Below are 18,844 nucleotides of genomic sequence, written 5' to 3'. Positions count from 1 at the left end.
AAATATTATAGTTTCCTTTAATCTTTCTCTAAAATATATATGAATATCTAAATAAAAGTGTTACTGTTATTATAGATTGAGAAATTTACTTCCCCCTATTTTATGCCGACTTTTTTCTTCTTTTTTACTATAATGTGGAATATTTCCCCAGTAAACAAAGGTTAACCTGTGCCTTATCAAATGAAATTGAATTAAAATATAGGAGAAAAATTTAGATAAAACCTAAGCATTTGAAAATTTTTAAAAAGTGTATGAAACAACAAATTTGTTTCTTAACAATGTATTTAAATAAACTTTTTTTTAAGAATAAGCTTGCCTTCTAAATATTGCTTTCTGTTGTATTCAAAACATTAGAGGAGAATTCGGCGAATCAATAAAATCTTGCAGCATTTTCACTCATCTTTTGCCGTATAAAAGTCTGGAGCACTTCTTGTGGTTTTAAATAAGCATTATTCCTGTTCCAATGAAATTCAGAAAGCTAACCACCATTTGATTCTTTAAGAAATTTAAACTTTTGATAAATAAAATTGCAATTATTATTATTTTTTTTCTTCAAGGAAATGGACTATTTATTTGATATCATAATCGTAATTCTGAGTGGCTTAGTTTGCAAATATTTCTAGGAAACATTGCTAAAAATTTGCTAAATGATAAAAATTGACCGTCCTTATATAATCAAAAAGTAATGTCTAATAAAAGTAATTTTAATAAATGGAATATATGTTACTGAAATTAAGATCTTAGATGAAAAGGAGCCCCATTTGAATGAATTGTACAGTTTCTTCTAGTTTTAAAATTCTCCTCTGTCAAGTTCTCTATTATTGGAAGCAATAATAACATTTTTATCAAAAATTGTTAAATGCTTGTCTTTTCACTTAAATACTACATGCAATTGGAAATTTTTTTCAAACCAACAGATGAAATATCCTTTTTTTAATCTTTTTTTTTATTTAAGTCTTTTAAAAATCATTAAATGGAGCATAAACTCTATAAAGTAATCCCTATTAACTCTAACCAGACTTTATTAATCATCTTCAAAGGAAACAAATAAGTGCTTATTAGAGTTTTTTTTTTTTTATTAAAGCTAATTGATATCTAGATAAAAACAATTTAAAGGAATAAATTGTTTTGATTATTCCTGTGATACGATATTAAGCCCCCCCCCTCCCTCGGTGGCCCATTTTGATTGCCTGAGTTCTATCTGATAATAATTATATATAATTGAACTAGCTTTTATAATAATGCTTCATTTTTTCATTTTTCTGTGCATTAAAAAGATAATTCTCATTTTCACTTTTAATATGTGTTTTGTTTAAGTATAGCTGAATTTATTGCTGCATAAATAATCTTCCTTTCTCATAATATATATATATATATATATATATATATATATATATATATATATATATATATATATATATATATACAAAAGTATTAGAATCAAGTTAATAGGAAAAACAAAAACCAAATAAAAATTAAACCAAAAAAATTATTAAAAAATATTAAAAAAGAATCCGGCCTGAAGACTTTTTCAAGGGTCACCCTCAGGCAGGGATTCAAATAAAGGGATTTTTTCTGTGAGGACATACAGACATTAAGTCTAATAATGATTCCTCGTGACCCGAAAATCCCCCGAAATTATGCTCAAGAGATATACCATTTTAACAGAAAGGAAATACAAAATAACAAATTAGAAAAAAACCACAAAGTAAAAATACAATAAAAACAATAACAATAAAAACAAAAACAGCATTAAAATTAAAATTAAATTTATTGTTATTGTTTTTATTGTATTTTTACTTTGTGGTTTTTTTCTAATTTGTTATTTTGTATTTCCTTTCTGTTAAAATGGTATATCTCTTGAGCATAATTTTGGGGGATTTTCGGGTCACGAGGAATCATTATTAGACTTAATGTCTGTATGTCCTCACAGAAAAAATCCCTTTATTTGAATCCCTGCCTGAGGGTGACCCTTGAAAAAGTCTTCAGGCCGGATTCTTTTTTAATATTTTTTAATAATTTTTTTGGTTTAATTTTTATTTGGTTTTTGTTTTTCCTATTAACTTGATTCTAATACTTTTGTATCAATTCATCTGTGTTTTAGAAGTAGCTGCAATTGCGCTCTCTAAATACTATGAAGTTCCTTTTTGGTTTTAGTTTAAATAGGTAATAAATTTTAGTTGCGTTTTCTTAACTGTTTTGTTTCGTTTTCATTTTAGTTTCGTTTTCAAACTTTTTCTTACTTTAGATTGGTTACTATATATATATATATATATATATATATATATATATATATAAAATTTTAAATGATTTAATTTTTCTTTGATTTTTTTTAAAAAGAAAAAGTGTGAATTACTGGTCACTTCAGGTAATTCATACTTGAAAATACTTTCTGACACTTTCATTCACACAGACACGGAAAATGTGCCATCACTTGCTTGGCGTATTGAACTAGAAATTATCAGTATTGGAAATGTTTGTATCAGAAAAGAAAATTTTGACTTTGGTTTTTAATACTCAGTCTGTCAGAACATTTCAAACAACCAAACAATTTGCTTGAAGAATTTTCCAATTTAGGTTCCTGAGGAATTAAATGAAATCTCTATATGGAGCAATGACCAGTGTTTTATTTTGTAAATCATTCAGATGTAAAATATGTAGCAATTAGGTATTACAATTATAGTAATACGTCATACTAGGCTCATTTTCTTCAAATAGTTCTTTTACCTTAATGAAATCTTTAGATCATATTTCAAATTATTTCCAAGGCATCTATGTTTTGGTCTAAAACTTTACTGCTTTTATAACAATTTTTCTTTTGTTATTGTGGCATTAATCAAGTACATACATTATATAAATTTTTGAAAAATGCTTCTTCTCATGTACGTTTTTCTTCCCTGAATCTATTTGCATATCTATATTTTCCTCAAGTGTTTGTCAAAGTAATGTTTGATGAAAACCCAGGTTGATCAGAAATACCCTTGATACCTGAGAATTATTTTGATAAATCTATACAATTGCCAGTGATGGTTGAACTATAAGTTAATTCGATCATGACTATGATGTTTTTTTTATTCTTATTTTAATATCTTAATATAAATATTTCAATACATTCCTTTTGTCTTAACTTTCTTTGTTCCAATGAAAAATTTCTGCCATCTTCAATCCTTATTATTTTAATTTCTTATGGAATATCAAATAAATTATATAAATCTGATATAAACCTACATTCATGTTTTTTCTGTTTGTCTAACATTAATAAATTACAGACATTATATATAACAATGTTTTTTTATTTTTATTTTGTTGTGCCAATGAGATACATAATTTTTTTTCTCAGTACAATGAAGTATCTCTCCTACAGGAATCCTTTCTTTCTCTCTCTCTCTCTAAAAAAAAAGAAAAGAAAAAAAGAAAATGCATATTATGAAATTAGCATTTCTAAAGAATTGTTGAATTTCTCATAAATTATAAAATAACATCAATGTTATTTAAAGAGAAGTTTTCTTCTGGTTATTTGGTGACATTCACTGCTAGTTAAATAAATATTTCAGTTATGTTGCGATTCACCAACCATAATCAGACTTAAAGTTTTCTCAAAAATTAAAGTAGAATGAGAGTGAGAGGACGATGGAAAGTGAATCGCAACATGAATAAACAAGTTGCTGTTTGCACATGCCGGCTTATCATTCCTTCTGTGATGAGACATAGAATCTTGATTTCTGATTTCAATAAATGAGATCTAAAATTGTTCTTGGAATGAAACAGAAAAAATGATAAGTATATGAACTGAAATTAAAACATTAAAATATAAGGGTCATTCTACTGTAGGCATTAAAATATAAAATACTGATATGAAAAGGTGAACAATATCTTCCAGTTTCTTGCAAATTTATTTCTTATGAAGCAAACTGTTAGGATAGTAATCAATCCACTGTCACCAAATCTAATTGTTCCATGTCAAAATTGATTATCAAATTGAAAACCAATCAAAAATAGTATTTCATAAAACAAAAGATTGAATTTCTATATGGTCAACACATCCATATCTCATTTGTTCTGCACCATTTGGAATGAATGATCAGTTAAACTGGGTAAAGAAAGAGATAGAGGCTTTGGGGCATGGAGATAGGGAGGCTTGCATAGTTCCCCAGCTAGTCATTAACTGAGGGGATTGGAATGAGATTCGCACTGAGTTTCATTGGAAGACCTGCGGTGGGTGAAATATAAAAGCTATCACACCACTGGCATGGCTGGGTTCAGTTATGGTTTAATATAACATTAAAATGCATAATATAAGCATTTAAAGTATTCAATGTCTTGTAGATATCATTTTGAAGATTCCCAAACATTAATTAAAATAAAGGTTACTGCAGATTTCTATAAAAGAAAAGGTTTTTGCTGTAATATAGGCTTGGTTTTATGAAAATCTTCCTTAGTCATTTTTAATCTCTTTTTTTAACATTTCTCAGAGTTAAGTTACATTTAAGTTCCATAAAATTATGGTAATGGTCAAGACTTAAAATCCAATAAATTTCCAAATGCAAATCTTGAAAAAATAAATCAATAGCCATGTTCCTTGTAGCATTCTTTTGCTGCAATAAGAGCACTGCTTTCTTTATTCTGATAAGGATGCTTATGTAATGCATAATAACACAACTTAATGCACAATTATAGTATTGGGTTGGCAGCTAAGTATTTGTGGATTTTTTTCAGAAAATCAAAGACAATTTTTTCATGGAACTAAATAACTTTATTCTGTAATGTATTGCCCATTTTGATCAATGACCTTTTGCCATCTTTCAGGCAACACCATAATCCCACGTTCACAAAACTTCTGGTTTTTATTAGCAAAAAACTGAATCAGGTACGATTTGACATCACCATCATTATTGAAATTTTTACCATTCAAGGAGTTTTGTAAAGATCGAAACAAAAAGTAATCAGATGGTGCAAGGTCAGGACTATATGGTGGATGTGGCAAAACATCCCAACCAAGCTCCAATAATTTTTGCCGAGTGACCAAAGATGTGTGTGGCCTTGCATTGTCATGATGGAATACAACACCTTTTCGGTTTGTCAATTCGAGCCGCTTTTCTTCAACTGCATTGTTTAATTTCGTTAGTTGTTCAATGTAGACATCAGAATTGATCGTTCGGTTGGGTGGTAAGAGTTCAAAGTAGACAATTCCTTTGTAATCCCACCAAACTGATAACAAAACCTTATTTTGATGTTGTTTGAGTTGGTTCACCTGGCCTGCTCCACGATCTTTTCCGCTTGATATTGTTGTAAACAACCCATTTTTCATCGCCAGTTATCAGTCGTTTTAAAAATGGATCATTTTCACTACGTTTCTTTAGCAAATCGCAGCTGTTAATGCGTTGCGTTAAATGCGTTTCTTTCAGTTCGTGAGGAACCCATGTATCGAGTTTTTGAACATAGCCAAGTTGTTTTAAGTGATTTTCAATGCATGTATGTGATACATGAAGCTTCTCTGCAATCCCACGTGTTGTACTGTGACGATCCGAATCGATTATTGCTTTGATTAGGACGTCATCAACTTCAACTGGACGACCAAATCTTTTCATCTTTGAGTGAAAAATCACCAGAACGAAATTTGGCAAACCAATTTTGACAATGCCGTTCTTTTAAGGCTTCGTCACCATAAACAGCACGTAACTTTTTATGAGCTTGCGATGCGTTTTTTCCTTTGCGGAAATAAAAAAGCAAAATATGACGAAAATGCCCCTTTTGATTTTCCATTTTTCAACGAACGCCAAACAAAAACTACACAACCGATCAAAAAACTTTTTTTACTGGTTGACAGCTGAATTGCCAACTATCAAATAACAAAATGTGTTTTACATTTGTACTACGTCTGCAAACCTAAAAATTCAACTGATGCCATCTATGAGTGAAATCCGCAATTACTTAGTTGCCAACCCAATATATATTTACTATCATTCCCTTCTGTTATCACTAAATATATACTAATTATGCACTAAGAAAATTAACAGAATGGTAGAATATCGTCATAATAGACAGCACAACTGTGTCACCTGTTAAATCTAATAATCTTTCTATCACCATTTCCAAATTCTAGTCTCTTTTGTAATTACTAACATGAAAGCACACATTCACATTTTATTAATTTGAATTCTGTGTAGTAAACATTTCATTATTTAATATAGTTTTCTCATTTGTGTTGCAAATCTATTTAATAGCAATTCAATAAATATTCAGTAACATTCAGTTTGATTAAGTTAAAATCTTAGTTCTATTAATCCATTGCATTGTTTTTAAAACTTATATTTTATTAATTAATATAACTTATTAACTTTTATTAATTAACAGAGAATCAGAATGTTTTTATTTAAATTCAATTTATTTATTTTTATGAAGATTAGTTTACAAGGAAGTATTTGAATTTATTAATTTTTTTTACTTGCTTATTTATTGCTGTAGGTTTTATCAGGTCATGAAGCTCCCATCAGTGAAATAAGTATCAGTCCTATTGACCTTTGTTTAGCAAGTGCATCTTGGGACAAAACAGTTCGTTTATGGAATATTGCTGGGAGTAAAAGTATTCGAGAGACGATTACATTGACATCAGATAGTAAGAATTGATAATTATTTATTAATTGTCTTTTTAAGTAAAAATAAATTTTGTATTAAACTGAATATGTAATAAATAACAAAAAGTTATATATTCCTTGAGAATTTGATTGCATTTTAGTATGATAAATATTTTTAATGCATAATTGAATATTCATTTCTATTTTTATATATTGCTTTCAGTTAAAAAAAAAAACCATTTTCTAAACTAATAAAATGAACTTTATGAGAATGAATTCTAATCTTTACTTGAGTTTGTACTTATTAGATTCTCAGGTCTGAATAAAAATTTTAGATCATTGAACTGTTTAAAATTTTTGGAAAAGTGTCAGAATCAGAGTTATGTTTTGTTTTGTTATAAATTGGCTTTAAATATCACTGTATGTCCTATTTTTTTTTTAAACCTTTTACTTTAGATAAATGATAATATTTGCATAGTTTGGTTAGATTTATATCTATTTCTTACCAAAATGATTCGGTATACATTACTTGCTTCAATACCAAGATTTGGCTATTCCAATTGATGTATATATTATTATGCATTTGTGTTAGTATAAAATCGAATAATTCAAGTATTTAAAGTGAATGTGCTGTATTTTAGAATTACATGTTAAAAAAGCTGAAATTTTTTAAAATCTGACCAGTTTGAATCTAAATAAGTTAAATATGTAATTTATTTTTTTACTCTTAATTTGTAAAAATTTGTTTGAATATTTTTTGCTTTAATTCCCTATTTACAAATGGATTTTTATGCTGGTAATTAATATTATCAAATCTCAGATTAATGAAGCAGATAGTGGGTCCTTTTCCTTCGTTGGAATTGTAAAAGTCAGCCAGTTCTTTAATTGTGTAATGAGAAGCAAGAGTTTCAGATTTTGGGGTTTAATATTAGAGCTATAAGTCTCTTATAGAATGAGTTCATTTACAGATATCATTTTATATTTCCATGTGATAATTGTTACAAGCAGGTCAAAAAATTATACATGTACGCCTTTTTGCACTCACTCAAATGAACTCGCAGTTCTACAAATCAATGAAAAATCTTCTAGCTACTATGAGCACTACCAGTATTTATTTTTTCTTGTTTACCTGTTAGATTACAAAAAAACATTGCCTTTTCCTAGAAAACAAAAAGTTTTAATTGTTAGGTGTAAATTGTTAATTTGTAAAATCTACTCAGTTTACAATAATTATTATCCATGTGGCGAGAACTTCATTATAGAATTTGAGTTGGATCAATATTTTTCTCATAATTCTGCTTTATTTGTCCAATTAAACTTGCATATATGTTTAAAGCAAGTGTTATAAGTTTCTTATTTATTTATTTATGTACTGGCAAATTATCTGTATGCTAATAAATATTTTTATTAATATACTGATGAGTAAATAAAAGAAAAAGTCCAACAAAAATATGATAATAAAGTGAAAACTGAAAGTAAATCAAAATAAAGAAGAAAAATGTCCAAATGTATGAGTAAGATGAGGAGGTAATATAAAATACAGGTGACATAGAGTCCCAATTGGTTTCATTCCCTGATTGGCAATTAATACATTGATTTTTTTAAGTTTTATCTTAAGTTTTTGCAGTTTATTTCTATCTTTATTGTTGATATGATACATTACATGTGCTTACAGTATAATTTGCTAAAAAGACCAGAATCTCAAATACTCTCATAGTATATTATCGATTTCCTCAGTTCTTCTCCTTTTGATATTTTTTATTAATTTGCTAATATTAAATTGTATGTTATCAAAGGGAATGTTAAGGCAACACATGGAAAAGTTAACATCATTTGTTAAAAAAATATTTTGCTGTAATAGAGTCTTTTTCTGAAAGGGGAAGGAATTCTTGGAAAATTCTTTTAGATTTAGAAATATAAAAATTTCAGATTGCTACATATTTAGATATTTTCATCATTTGAATTTTGTGACTGGCATTAGGGATGTCATTGCCTTTATTAATATATCAACAATTGCTTCGTATTGTAATTTTTGTGGAAATATTTTCTACAATTCATTTCATAACTGCATTTTTTATTTTAAAGAAATTTGTTAGTGTTGAGAGGGATTTATGTCTTCAGAATATGAATAAAAATGGGCATCTACATTTCAATTGGAGCATATATTTCTGTGTTTAAAATAAAAAGAAATTTTGTTTTAATTTGAAATAAATATGAATATTTATTGTTTATTAGTACCGATATTATCATCTATTCTTATTAGAAACTTTTTTTAATGAGCATAGAATTATATGTGCATGTTTAATTTTATTATTTTTTATTTTTCTAGGCTTATCAGTTGCATACCGACCAGATGGAGTAGAACTAGCTATAGCTACATTAGATGGACAAATTTTATTTTTCCAACCTTCAACATTGGAACAAACTGGAAGTATTGAAGGTCGTAATGATTTATATGTTGGACGTCGGGAAACTGATATGATTACTGCAAAGAGTCTTTTAAAATCTCAGTATGTTAAAATTTCTAATGCTTAATTTCAATTATTTTCACATTCATTTGCATCTAATTTTTTATTGAAAGCACATATGTAGTTTTTTGACTTATCAGTGTTAAAGTTATAATCTTTTATAAATTTAAATTTCCTATCCATTTATGATGCTATTTTGTTACTATGCTATGATGCTATTTAGAAATACACCCATTAATAAATAATTCCAACATTAGTTTTGCTAAAATTCTGAGTTCAAATTTTTAGATATATATTAGATATTTTAAGTAGCAAGATATTTAGTAAAATATATGGTTCTAAAAATCGCTATGGAGTTGAATGTTTTTTTTTTCTTTTTTCAAATGATTTATTTTTTTTTGTAAATGTGGCACAGAATGGCTGAGTTTACATAAGAATTATCTCATAATGATCTCACTCTATCTCATAATGCCATATTTATTTATATATAATTTCAAGGAATATTTACCTTGATTGTAGATGAAATATCTTTATTTGTTTATTACTAAGGATTTTTAAAAAAAGTATATATCACTGAATCTTTTACTTAGTAATTAATCAAGTATCTGAACTTCTTGTAAGTCATAATTGATCTGTTTTTGCTGAACAAATATTAATCATCAGACATTCAGCTACATCACCAAATGCATTTGATGGATCTTTGATATATTTATTATGCACATTTGATACATTAATCACTCAGCAAAACTACTGTGAAATATGCGAGAGATTATATATTATTTTACATTATTAAAAATAATATTTTTCCAGCAATTTTTCTACATAGCAGTATATGAAGTGGCAAGAGAAAGTTTTTATTCCAAATTTAAATGCAGATGTTTTTTTATGCAATTTAATTTAGCCGAGTGCCAAATTGGCATTGTCACCTGCAAAACGTTTTTGGTTTCAACCGTATAAACACTTTTTTAAAGTTTCATTTGAAGGAAATTCCATCAGCTATTGAAAACTTTAAACCCCCAGCAAGTATTAAAATGACTGTGAAAGAATGTAATTGATTCTGGACTGAAACTGCTTAACTACATTTTTATTTTGCTTTCATATTATCCTTAATTTCATTCACTTATAATCTTTTCCACGCCCTCATTTACAGTAGAAAATAGATTACTTGAGAAGTAAGAAACAAAGGCACAGAAGCAGCTTGATGATATTAATTTATCTCTGATTGAGAAAAAGAAAAAAATCTTTGTAGATTGCCTTTCAATGTTATTAGTTCAGATTATGTTTAGAAAGGATACTAAAATATGCAATTTTTTCCTCTTATGAAGAAAAGGAAAAGATTGTATCATACCTTTCCTGAATAGATTATTATTTAAATTTAAAGTTACCGCTACTTATTTATTCTAAAATTTAAGAAGACATGAACTCGATTTTAACAGGGTGCGTAGCGTCATGAAAAGTCATTAAAAAGTGCTTAAATTTGAAGACCATTTTTAAGCACCTTAAAAGTGCTTAATTCTGGAAAAAAGGTCCTTCAAAGTGCTTAATTTTCTTGAGAAGTGCAAAGAAGATATTCCTTTTTGTTTCCTTAGGCGATAAATACAATAAATCGGTAAAAATCATACATTTTTCTTTACTGGATATTTTAAAAAAGAAAATAGTGAAAGGATACTGGAGTTTCAACCCATGTTAAGAAAATTCTTTATTAACTTTTTTTTTTTTCGCTCCTTCTTTTTTCAACAATGGGCACCAGCATATATTGAAGTATTGGAATGGTTATTCCGAAAGAGTGAAATACGAAATATGCTGAATTGGTTGCAACTAGAAAAGCATTTGAACTTCTTTTACAATTAGCATTCTAAATAGCAAATAATTTATTTTAGTTATGCCTGGTGACTTTATGCTCAACTCTTTATGTGTCCTTAAAGACTATGCAGATTAACTCCGATCAACGAAAAATAAGACAGTATGGTGTGTAAAAGAAATAGATACATCATGGATGAGATAAGTTAACTTGAAAGATATTTATGGTATTTAACTGCTTTTATTCTGATTACCATGAAGTCTCATTGCATATTCAAGCATCATTTTCGTTAATATGTTGTTTTGAGCGATTTTGAATGACTGCAAAAGGGATTTTATTGTACAATTATTTACTGCGATTGTAATTACTTTAGTCGACTGTGCAAAATCTAGTGAAGATGGAAGTTTTCAATAATTTCTTTTGCAGTGTACTTTTTTTAAATGTCCCCATTCTTTTGAAAATTTTCATTTGTTGAACCAATTTTGTCACATGATAGGTTTTTATTTTTTCAAAATTCTGTTAGGTTTGATATTTAAAATTTAAAAGAAATAAAAAAAGTTTTAAGAAACCTTTATGATTTAGATTATATCATTTTTTTAAAGTTTTTTTTTCTCTTTTAAAAATTTTTTTTTGGTTTCCCTGTGAAATTTTTCTTCCTCGATATATTAAGATTTGTCTGATTAATATGGAGCATCATTGAAATAAGGGATGTGAAATTTAGGCGGTAATTACTTTTTCGATATTCGAGGCTCACTAAGGATGGATTTTGTAAAATTTTAATTAGAAATTCAATTTAAAAGTTAAAATTTCTAACGTACTTCCCACATAACATAAGAAATATTATGATAAAAAATTTAATTTTACATCTTCTTAAAGATGTTTATGCAATATTTTCCGACACTCTTCTGTGAATTTGTTTGCCACTTGTTACATCCCATTTAGATGGCCTTGTCAGGCTTGCATTAACTGTGATAGTAATAGAAGGATTTTTCCATTAACAGCTTTCAAATCTGATCTTCTCTTATAGTATTTTGATGGATTTCGTTTTAAAGCTTCAGAAAAATACTAGCCACTCACATTCCATAAATAAATTCTCATCCCTTTCCATTGTCAACCAATTTTTTAGAACGAAAGAAACAAATTCATAGTTAGTACATAAGTTTGGAATTCATTTACAATAAAGAAACCTGATGCAAAAATCTGTTAGTGAACACAAAGCGGAAAGTATCGCATACAGCAGTTGTAAGTCATCCTCCTTAGAAAATGAATGCTAGCGACTTTCCCTTGAATATATTCAGCAATCCATATATACTATACACTGTAGAAATTAAAGATCTGTCATGAATAGTTAATTTAGCAAAAGATTTTTCACTCATAGCGAAGTGAAACAACATTCAAAGAAGTAGGATGGGGGAGGGGGGACTTTTATAAGATGTAGAATCTGAAATTGTAAATGTGAAATTTTTTTTAAAAAATGTAAAATTAGTTGTAATAATAATGTTTCTCTACTTACCTACCTAATTAGGTGTTCTTGTTTCTATGCTTATTATTTCCATTCATATAAATATTTATATAAATAGAAAATATCTTATATAATCAATTTTTTTTTTTTTACAAAAATAACATTAAAATAAAAGCTTATGTATTAGTTAATTTAAATTATCAATACAAAATAATACTGTGAGATGTTTGTAATTTAAATTTTAAAATTTGGGTTGAGTATTTTAAAAATTAGAGAAGGGAAGCAGTCAGTTACTTTTTGTGTGTATTTTTTAAAAAATTGTACACATAAAAAAGTAAAAATTATTAAGACATAAAAGTTATTTAACTATATTTTTTCTGATTTTTTAAAAAAAAGTTTAAATTTAAAATTATTCTGATAAGAATCTGTCAGCATATCTAGTATTAATGAATTTAAGTTTTCTAAGCTAATATGTAATTTATTATAGTTTTTTTTTTTTTTTTTTTTGTACAATTAGCAAAAAAAATTTTTTGTCCGATGTCTTGTGAAAATAATTTTATAAACCCATTTTTGTTGAATTTACCAATTAGTGAGTCTTTAATGTTTGTAACATATATTGATTCTATTCAGTTTGCTCTTAATTCAAATCTTCAGAGTTTCTTTGTATTAATTATTGCTGAAAGTAATGTTGCCAATTTAAATAAATGCTGAGGCTGGATTCAACATCCAAACATCGTTTAAAATTAGAAAAGCTGGTTTTTAATCAAAGATTAAAGTTTAAAAACAGATATTTGTAAAAAATTTTTTTTTATAAAAGCTATAATTTATTATGAGACAAAAATATCCTATGAGAAAAAAATTCTTGAGTTTATGTATTCGTGCATGTACAAAAGTGCTTTAATTGTTTTCACTAAGGTGCTTAATTTTTGCATCCATTTAACACTATGTACCCTGTTTAAAGTTGATAATTCAGTGAGAAAAGATATTGTATCTATAATCTTTTTCAAGAATCACCCAATATATATTTTTTTCTTTTTTATTTTCTATGTACCAAAACCAGTGTGCATGATGTATACTAAATTTTTAAATATAATTTTCTGTAAGGTGAACATTTCCATTTTAAATATTATAATGATGATAAATTTACATACAGAAATGTCATTTGTTATTTCTACAAATATAATGAAATTGCTTGTTATTTTAGAGCTTTTACTACTCTTTGTTATACTGCTGATGGAGAATGCATTTTGGCAGCCGGGAGATCTAAATTTGTCTGTATTTATAATGTCCCAGCCAAGATACTTTTGAAAAAGTTTGAAATAACTTGCAATTTATCCTTTGATGCTATACAAGTAAGTTTTCTTTAATCTTTATGAAAGAAACTTACTGCAAAGATAAATATAGTTGTATTTCATAGATTTCTAATTTATTTGAGTGGAATTGTTTGTGCCTAAAGCTTTAATATATGTTGAATACTTATGTTAGTAAACTAATATTTAAATTTGTCTAGGATTTTATCAACAGAAGAAAAATGACACATTTTGGAAATAAAGCTTTGATTGAAGAAAGAATGGATGAAGAATCTATCACAATTCCTGTGCCTGGTAGTAAAAAAGTTGATAAAAGCTCTAGATCATTTAAACCAGAAGTATCAGTCACATGTATTCGATTTTCACCTACAGGTATTTATATGGTTTTCTGTTTTTAAAATTAAATTTTTATGAATGAAAAATTGAACAAATGTCTACTTTGAGACACAAATGTATTGAAAATATAATAACTGTCTACATCAATATTTTATTTAGATTTCTACTGTATCATTATTAACAGATTTGAACTGACTTTTTGTTTCAGGAAGGGCCTGGGCTGCAACTACCACAGAAGGCCTTCTTGTTTACTCTCTGGACAACAATCTTGTATTTGATCCATTTGATTTAGATATTGACATTACCTCAGATAGTGTGCGGAATACTTTAAAGAGTGGCGATTTGTCTAAAGCAATTTTAATGGCTCTTCGATTAAATTTATCTGCAATAACTCAAGAAGTATTGGAATCCGTGAAAGTTGAAAATAGTAAGTTGCCTTATATTTTTTAAACATTGTGAAAACAATGGCAATTCCTTATTTAAATTAAATGTTTGCATGTCATAAATGTTTTGTAATATAGCTGACTATAAGTAAGAATAAAAAAAAAAAAAACTTCTCTATTTTTTTTTAATTTATTGCACTGAGTTTCAATTTAGTAGGGAGAGGGGGCGACATACAGATTTTATATAATGTGACAAATTCAACTCTTTATATGGGTCGATAATTTTTTTTAAAAAAAATGTCTTTGTATCACATTGCTTCTTGATAATTTACTTTTAAAAGATAATTATTTATAACTGTACTTTAAAAATTGTTTATTTTAATATTTAATATCGTTTAGGGATTGTATATATCAACTCCTAATTGTTGTTAATTATAACTTGTACTTTTGGTTATTTTACCCTACTGTTCTGTTCGTATTTACTTCACATATGTAGCATTTGGGTCAATATGACCGACTCAGAAAACTAACCTTTCTTGCGGTAATTGATAGGTGTCATTTAAGAAATGATTTAAACAATAGTAATACAAGTTTAAAAATAGATCTAATAATTCAAAGCAGCTATAAAAATAACAAAAATATATTTGAAATTGAAATTTAATATAATATAAAGCATCTATAAAAGTAACAGAAAAATATTCGAAATTGAAACTTACTTTTATTTACAATTTGAACAATAATGTTTTACTTGAGATTTGCAAATGTGATTCTTACAATTGCAGCATAACATATTAGTTTTGCTGTCATTGCTTGACGAACAGAGCTTTCATCTTGCACGTTTGACACACAATGAAGTATTCTCTGCAAATCCCGATGGTACATTTTTCCTTTTTCTCAGCATAATATATTAGTTTTGCTGTCATTGCTTTGACGGACAGAGCTTTCATCTTGCACGTTTGACACACAATGAAGTATTCTCTGCAAATCCCGATGGTACATTTTTCCATTTTCTCTGTATTCGTTTCATTATTTTTATTGAGTTCTCACTTCTTGGTAGGTGTGGCCTTGCTTCAGTGTATGAAAAAATGAGTGATTTTCCCAGTTCTTCCAAAAATAGCCTTCATTTAGTTAATTTGTTTTTGTTCTATTCACTATTTATTGAAGTCCATGGAACAAATGCATTCTACGCAGAAATTTCAAGCATGTTATAGAATACTATCATGGGCCAGCAATTTGTTTTTCTTTTATAAGTGTATGTGTTTAAAAGTTGATCAAGAGTATCCACAGCCCCTTTTCATGAATTATAATCTAAGATCGTTAATGGTTTTTTGTCAGGTCTGCTAACTTCTTTGTCATGATGCAAAGTGCTCATAAGAATAACATTCGTGTTCTTTTTTGGGGATGTAGTTTACAATTGTTGTGTCTTCTGTAAAATAAAATAAGGAGCTGTGAACTTCTTTGTTTGATATTTCTTCAGGAAGTTCTGATTTATTTTTTCTAATAGTGCCAAGCATAATCATTTTCCGCTTTAGTAGAAGTTATCCTAAGTTTTAAGATGTGAAAACATTATCACATGCAATATTGTGCCCCAAATACCCATAAGTAAGATCACATGCACGTACTTGCATTCCCTGATTTTTCTCTGGCTTTGACCCTTGTTCTTTAACAGTGTAAAATTGTGTTTTCAGTACATACGAAGTTTTACTTTCACATAAAGTCCATATTTTGATCCATATTTAGATGGCTTACTTAGTATATACTGTTTGAAAGGAAATCGGCCACGAAATCGTACTAATTCTTCATCTACAGTAATATTTTCATTCGATTGTATAATTTCGGTAGAATTTCTATCGACTTTTCCCAGATATCTCTCACTGCAGCTAATTTATCCAAATTTCTTTTTTCTTGATGAGTGGATTTATTATGAAAACGAATAGCTCCCAATATGGTGCAAAATGTTTCGAGGGACATTGTCGCACAAAATATATTTCTGCCAGTTTTTTTTATCCCATACTCTTTTTGTTGATTCTCCATATGATTTATAAACATCAGCTAACAATAATAATCCAATATATGCTTGAAAAATTTTACTTTCAATATTTTCCCACTTTTTTCCAAAAATACTTTTTTCTTCAACATTAGTCATATTTATGATTTCATTTTCAATTGTAGAATTGAATGCTACCTTAAATACACTTTTTACGTCTGATATCCTGCCTGTTGAATATCTTGTGACCCCTGGAGTAGTTTTTATACTATTAGCATGGTTGATTGAGAAGAAAATGGCAGCAGATCCAACTTCCACTTTATTTCACGATTCTTGGACTGAATACTCCCTTTACAGTTCATTTGTTGAATAGCGGTATCAAAATCGTTGTCAGAACTTTCACTCTCAATTTCATCACTTGTATGATTTTCATACTCCTATACTTCTTCTGCGCTGTCAGAAGCTTCTATTAGTTTAGCTATATCAGTGTGACTCAAATTTCTGTGATTCACCATTTTTTCTCTCACATTCACAACTCTTTTACAGTGTATCAGAAAGTGAAGTACCGCAGAAAAAAGAAATGTTGCAATACGAGCAAAGAGATTGGCAGGGGGCCAATTGTATCAACTTTTGGGCCTTGCACATTCTCTCTTGTCATGTGACCAGATACATACATCAATGAACAGGTTTCGAAAATGGATAAATTACATAAACTATTGTTATTCTTTTCTTTTGAATTATTTTAAACAAAAGTGAACATGTATGAGTAAAAATAACTGATTTTTTTTTGCATTGGGTCATATTGACCCGAACGATACAGTAGGTATAAATTGAATTGCAAGAAATAAATTATTCAAAAAATTCTTTAATTCTTTAAACTATAAAATTCTTTAAAATAAGAATAAATAATAAGAACATTGTTGAAAGAATAAACTAGAATTTTCATAACATTAGTAACTGAATTAATTTTTGCTATAATTAAATTTTTAAAAGAACTTGAAATTTATTTTCTGTACAGTTATTATTAAAAATCTGTTTGATATTATCATTTTAATAACATAAATAATTTGATTTGAATATAATTTAATTTCTTACAATTTTCAGTATGAAATGCTCTTTCTTATTTATTATTTAATATATTTAATTTTTTTATTTGTATCAGTGAATAATTTAAATTATTTATGATTTTATTTTTCTTGTATAGTTGAAACTTTAACTTCCTATTTGCCTGAACTGTATGCCGAAAAATTATTCAGATTTGTTGTTGATCAACTTGAGACAACTCCTCACCTTGAATTTTATACCACTTGGGTACAGCATCTTTTAACAGCTCATGGGATTAATATAAAAAATCGCTCCCGAGCCAACATGGGTACTTTGTTAACAATGCAGAAATGCTTGTCTCGACGGTTAGAAGAAATTGGAAAAATGTGAGTTTTCATTTTGTAGTCTTTTTTCCTCTCCATATTTGTCAGTTTATTTTCATCATCATCCTTTTTCATATTTGTAACTCTTATACAAAATACTGTTAAGATAGTGTGGTGATCCAGCTTTCATCAAAATAACATTGTGGTTTAAGGTGCGTATTCATGTCCATGGATTAATCATGTGATGCATGAGCCAACTCTATTTTTTTTCTAGTGAAAATGTGAAAAAATACTTTTTGGCTTGTGCATTGTTTGTTTACGAATAAGCTGCTGACACGAACACACAGCTTAAACTGAGACATTATCTTGATGAAAGCAGGGTTACCACAATAGTTTTGTGTTTTTGAAATCTATATATTATTGTATTTTTTCAATGTCTTAGTATTTGAATAGTACTTATTTTTGATAAACCACAGGGCTATATATATTTATTTTGCATTTCATTTTGGATATATCTTTGTTTTTCTAGAATTGATAAAACTAAATAATTACTTATTGATAGTTTTAATGTTTTAATCAATAAAGCAATTTCTTACACCAATTTCAATTAAATTGGTAATCATTTGTCATCACAACTGATGAATAATATTACATATTTCTTGAGTAAAATCACTATATACTAATGCATAGAGTTTTCAAAATCTGTGTCCTATCTTATGATTGATTATTAAGCTTAATTTTCTCGAATGATCTTTAAATAAAATGTTAAAATAATAGATACTGAATATGTACATATGACTAGGAATAAAATAAGTTAATATAAAGCCTTTTAAAAAAAATTATTTGATTCTTAAGGAAATTTTGAATTTGTGAAATATTTTTATCAAATATTTGAAATATTTTATTTTTCTAGTTAAGTTAGGCAGAATTTTAGACTTTTTGTTACTTTTTATTTTTTACTAAACAATATTGAGTCATTATTAAATGCAAGTAATCCCCTGCTTTTTTTCCCCTCGTGGTACTAATTCGTGGTAATAATTCTCAAATTAAAATAATTCTTATAATAATCTTGCAATAATTCTTAAAAGTTAAATTGAAAGTTTTTCGTTATATTTTAGAGATAAATGATGTTTTAATGTTGAAAGCTATGAGAAA

At 27.5% G+C, this 18,844-nt stretch overlaps 1 protein-coding gene across 1 annotated transcript in view; it reads left to right on the top strand.

Annotated features, from left to right (window-relative positions):
* Positions 1 to 18,844, top strand: part of LOC129961937 (periodic tryptophan protein 2 homolog) — a 33,304-nt gene that overhangs the window by 13,365 nt on the left and 1,095 nt on the right. Inside the window, exons 13-18 of the mRNA XM_056075581.1 lie at positions 6,466 to 6,616; positions 8,905 to 9,085; positions 13,511 to 13,658; positions 13,817 to 13,988; positions 14,161 to 14,379; positions 17,527 to 17,752. Coding sequence (XP_055931556.1) covers positions 6,466 to 6,616; positions 8,905 to 9,085; positions 13,511 to 13,658; positions 13,817 to 13,988; positions 14,161 to 14,379; positions 17,527 to 17,752 — 1,097 coding nt within the window. The remainder of the gene's footprint in view (positions 1 to 6,465; positions 6,617 to 8,904; positions 9,086 to 13,510; positions 13,659 to 13,816; positions 13,989 to 14,160; positions 14,380 to 17,526; positions 17,753 to 18,844) is intronic.

The sequence above is a fragment of the Argiope bruennichi genome, chromosome 2, assembly GCF_947563725.1.
Source record: "Argiope bruennichi chromosome 2, qqArgBrue1.1, whole genome shotgun sequence".
Taxonomy (NCBI): domain Eukaryota; kingdom Metazoa; phylum Arthropoda; class Arachnida; order Araneae; family Araneidae; genus Argiope; species Argiope bruennichi.
The sequence above is the reverse complement of the archived record's forward strand: the minus strand, read 5'-3'. Positions and strand labels throughout refer to the sequence as shown.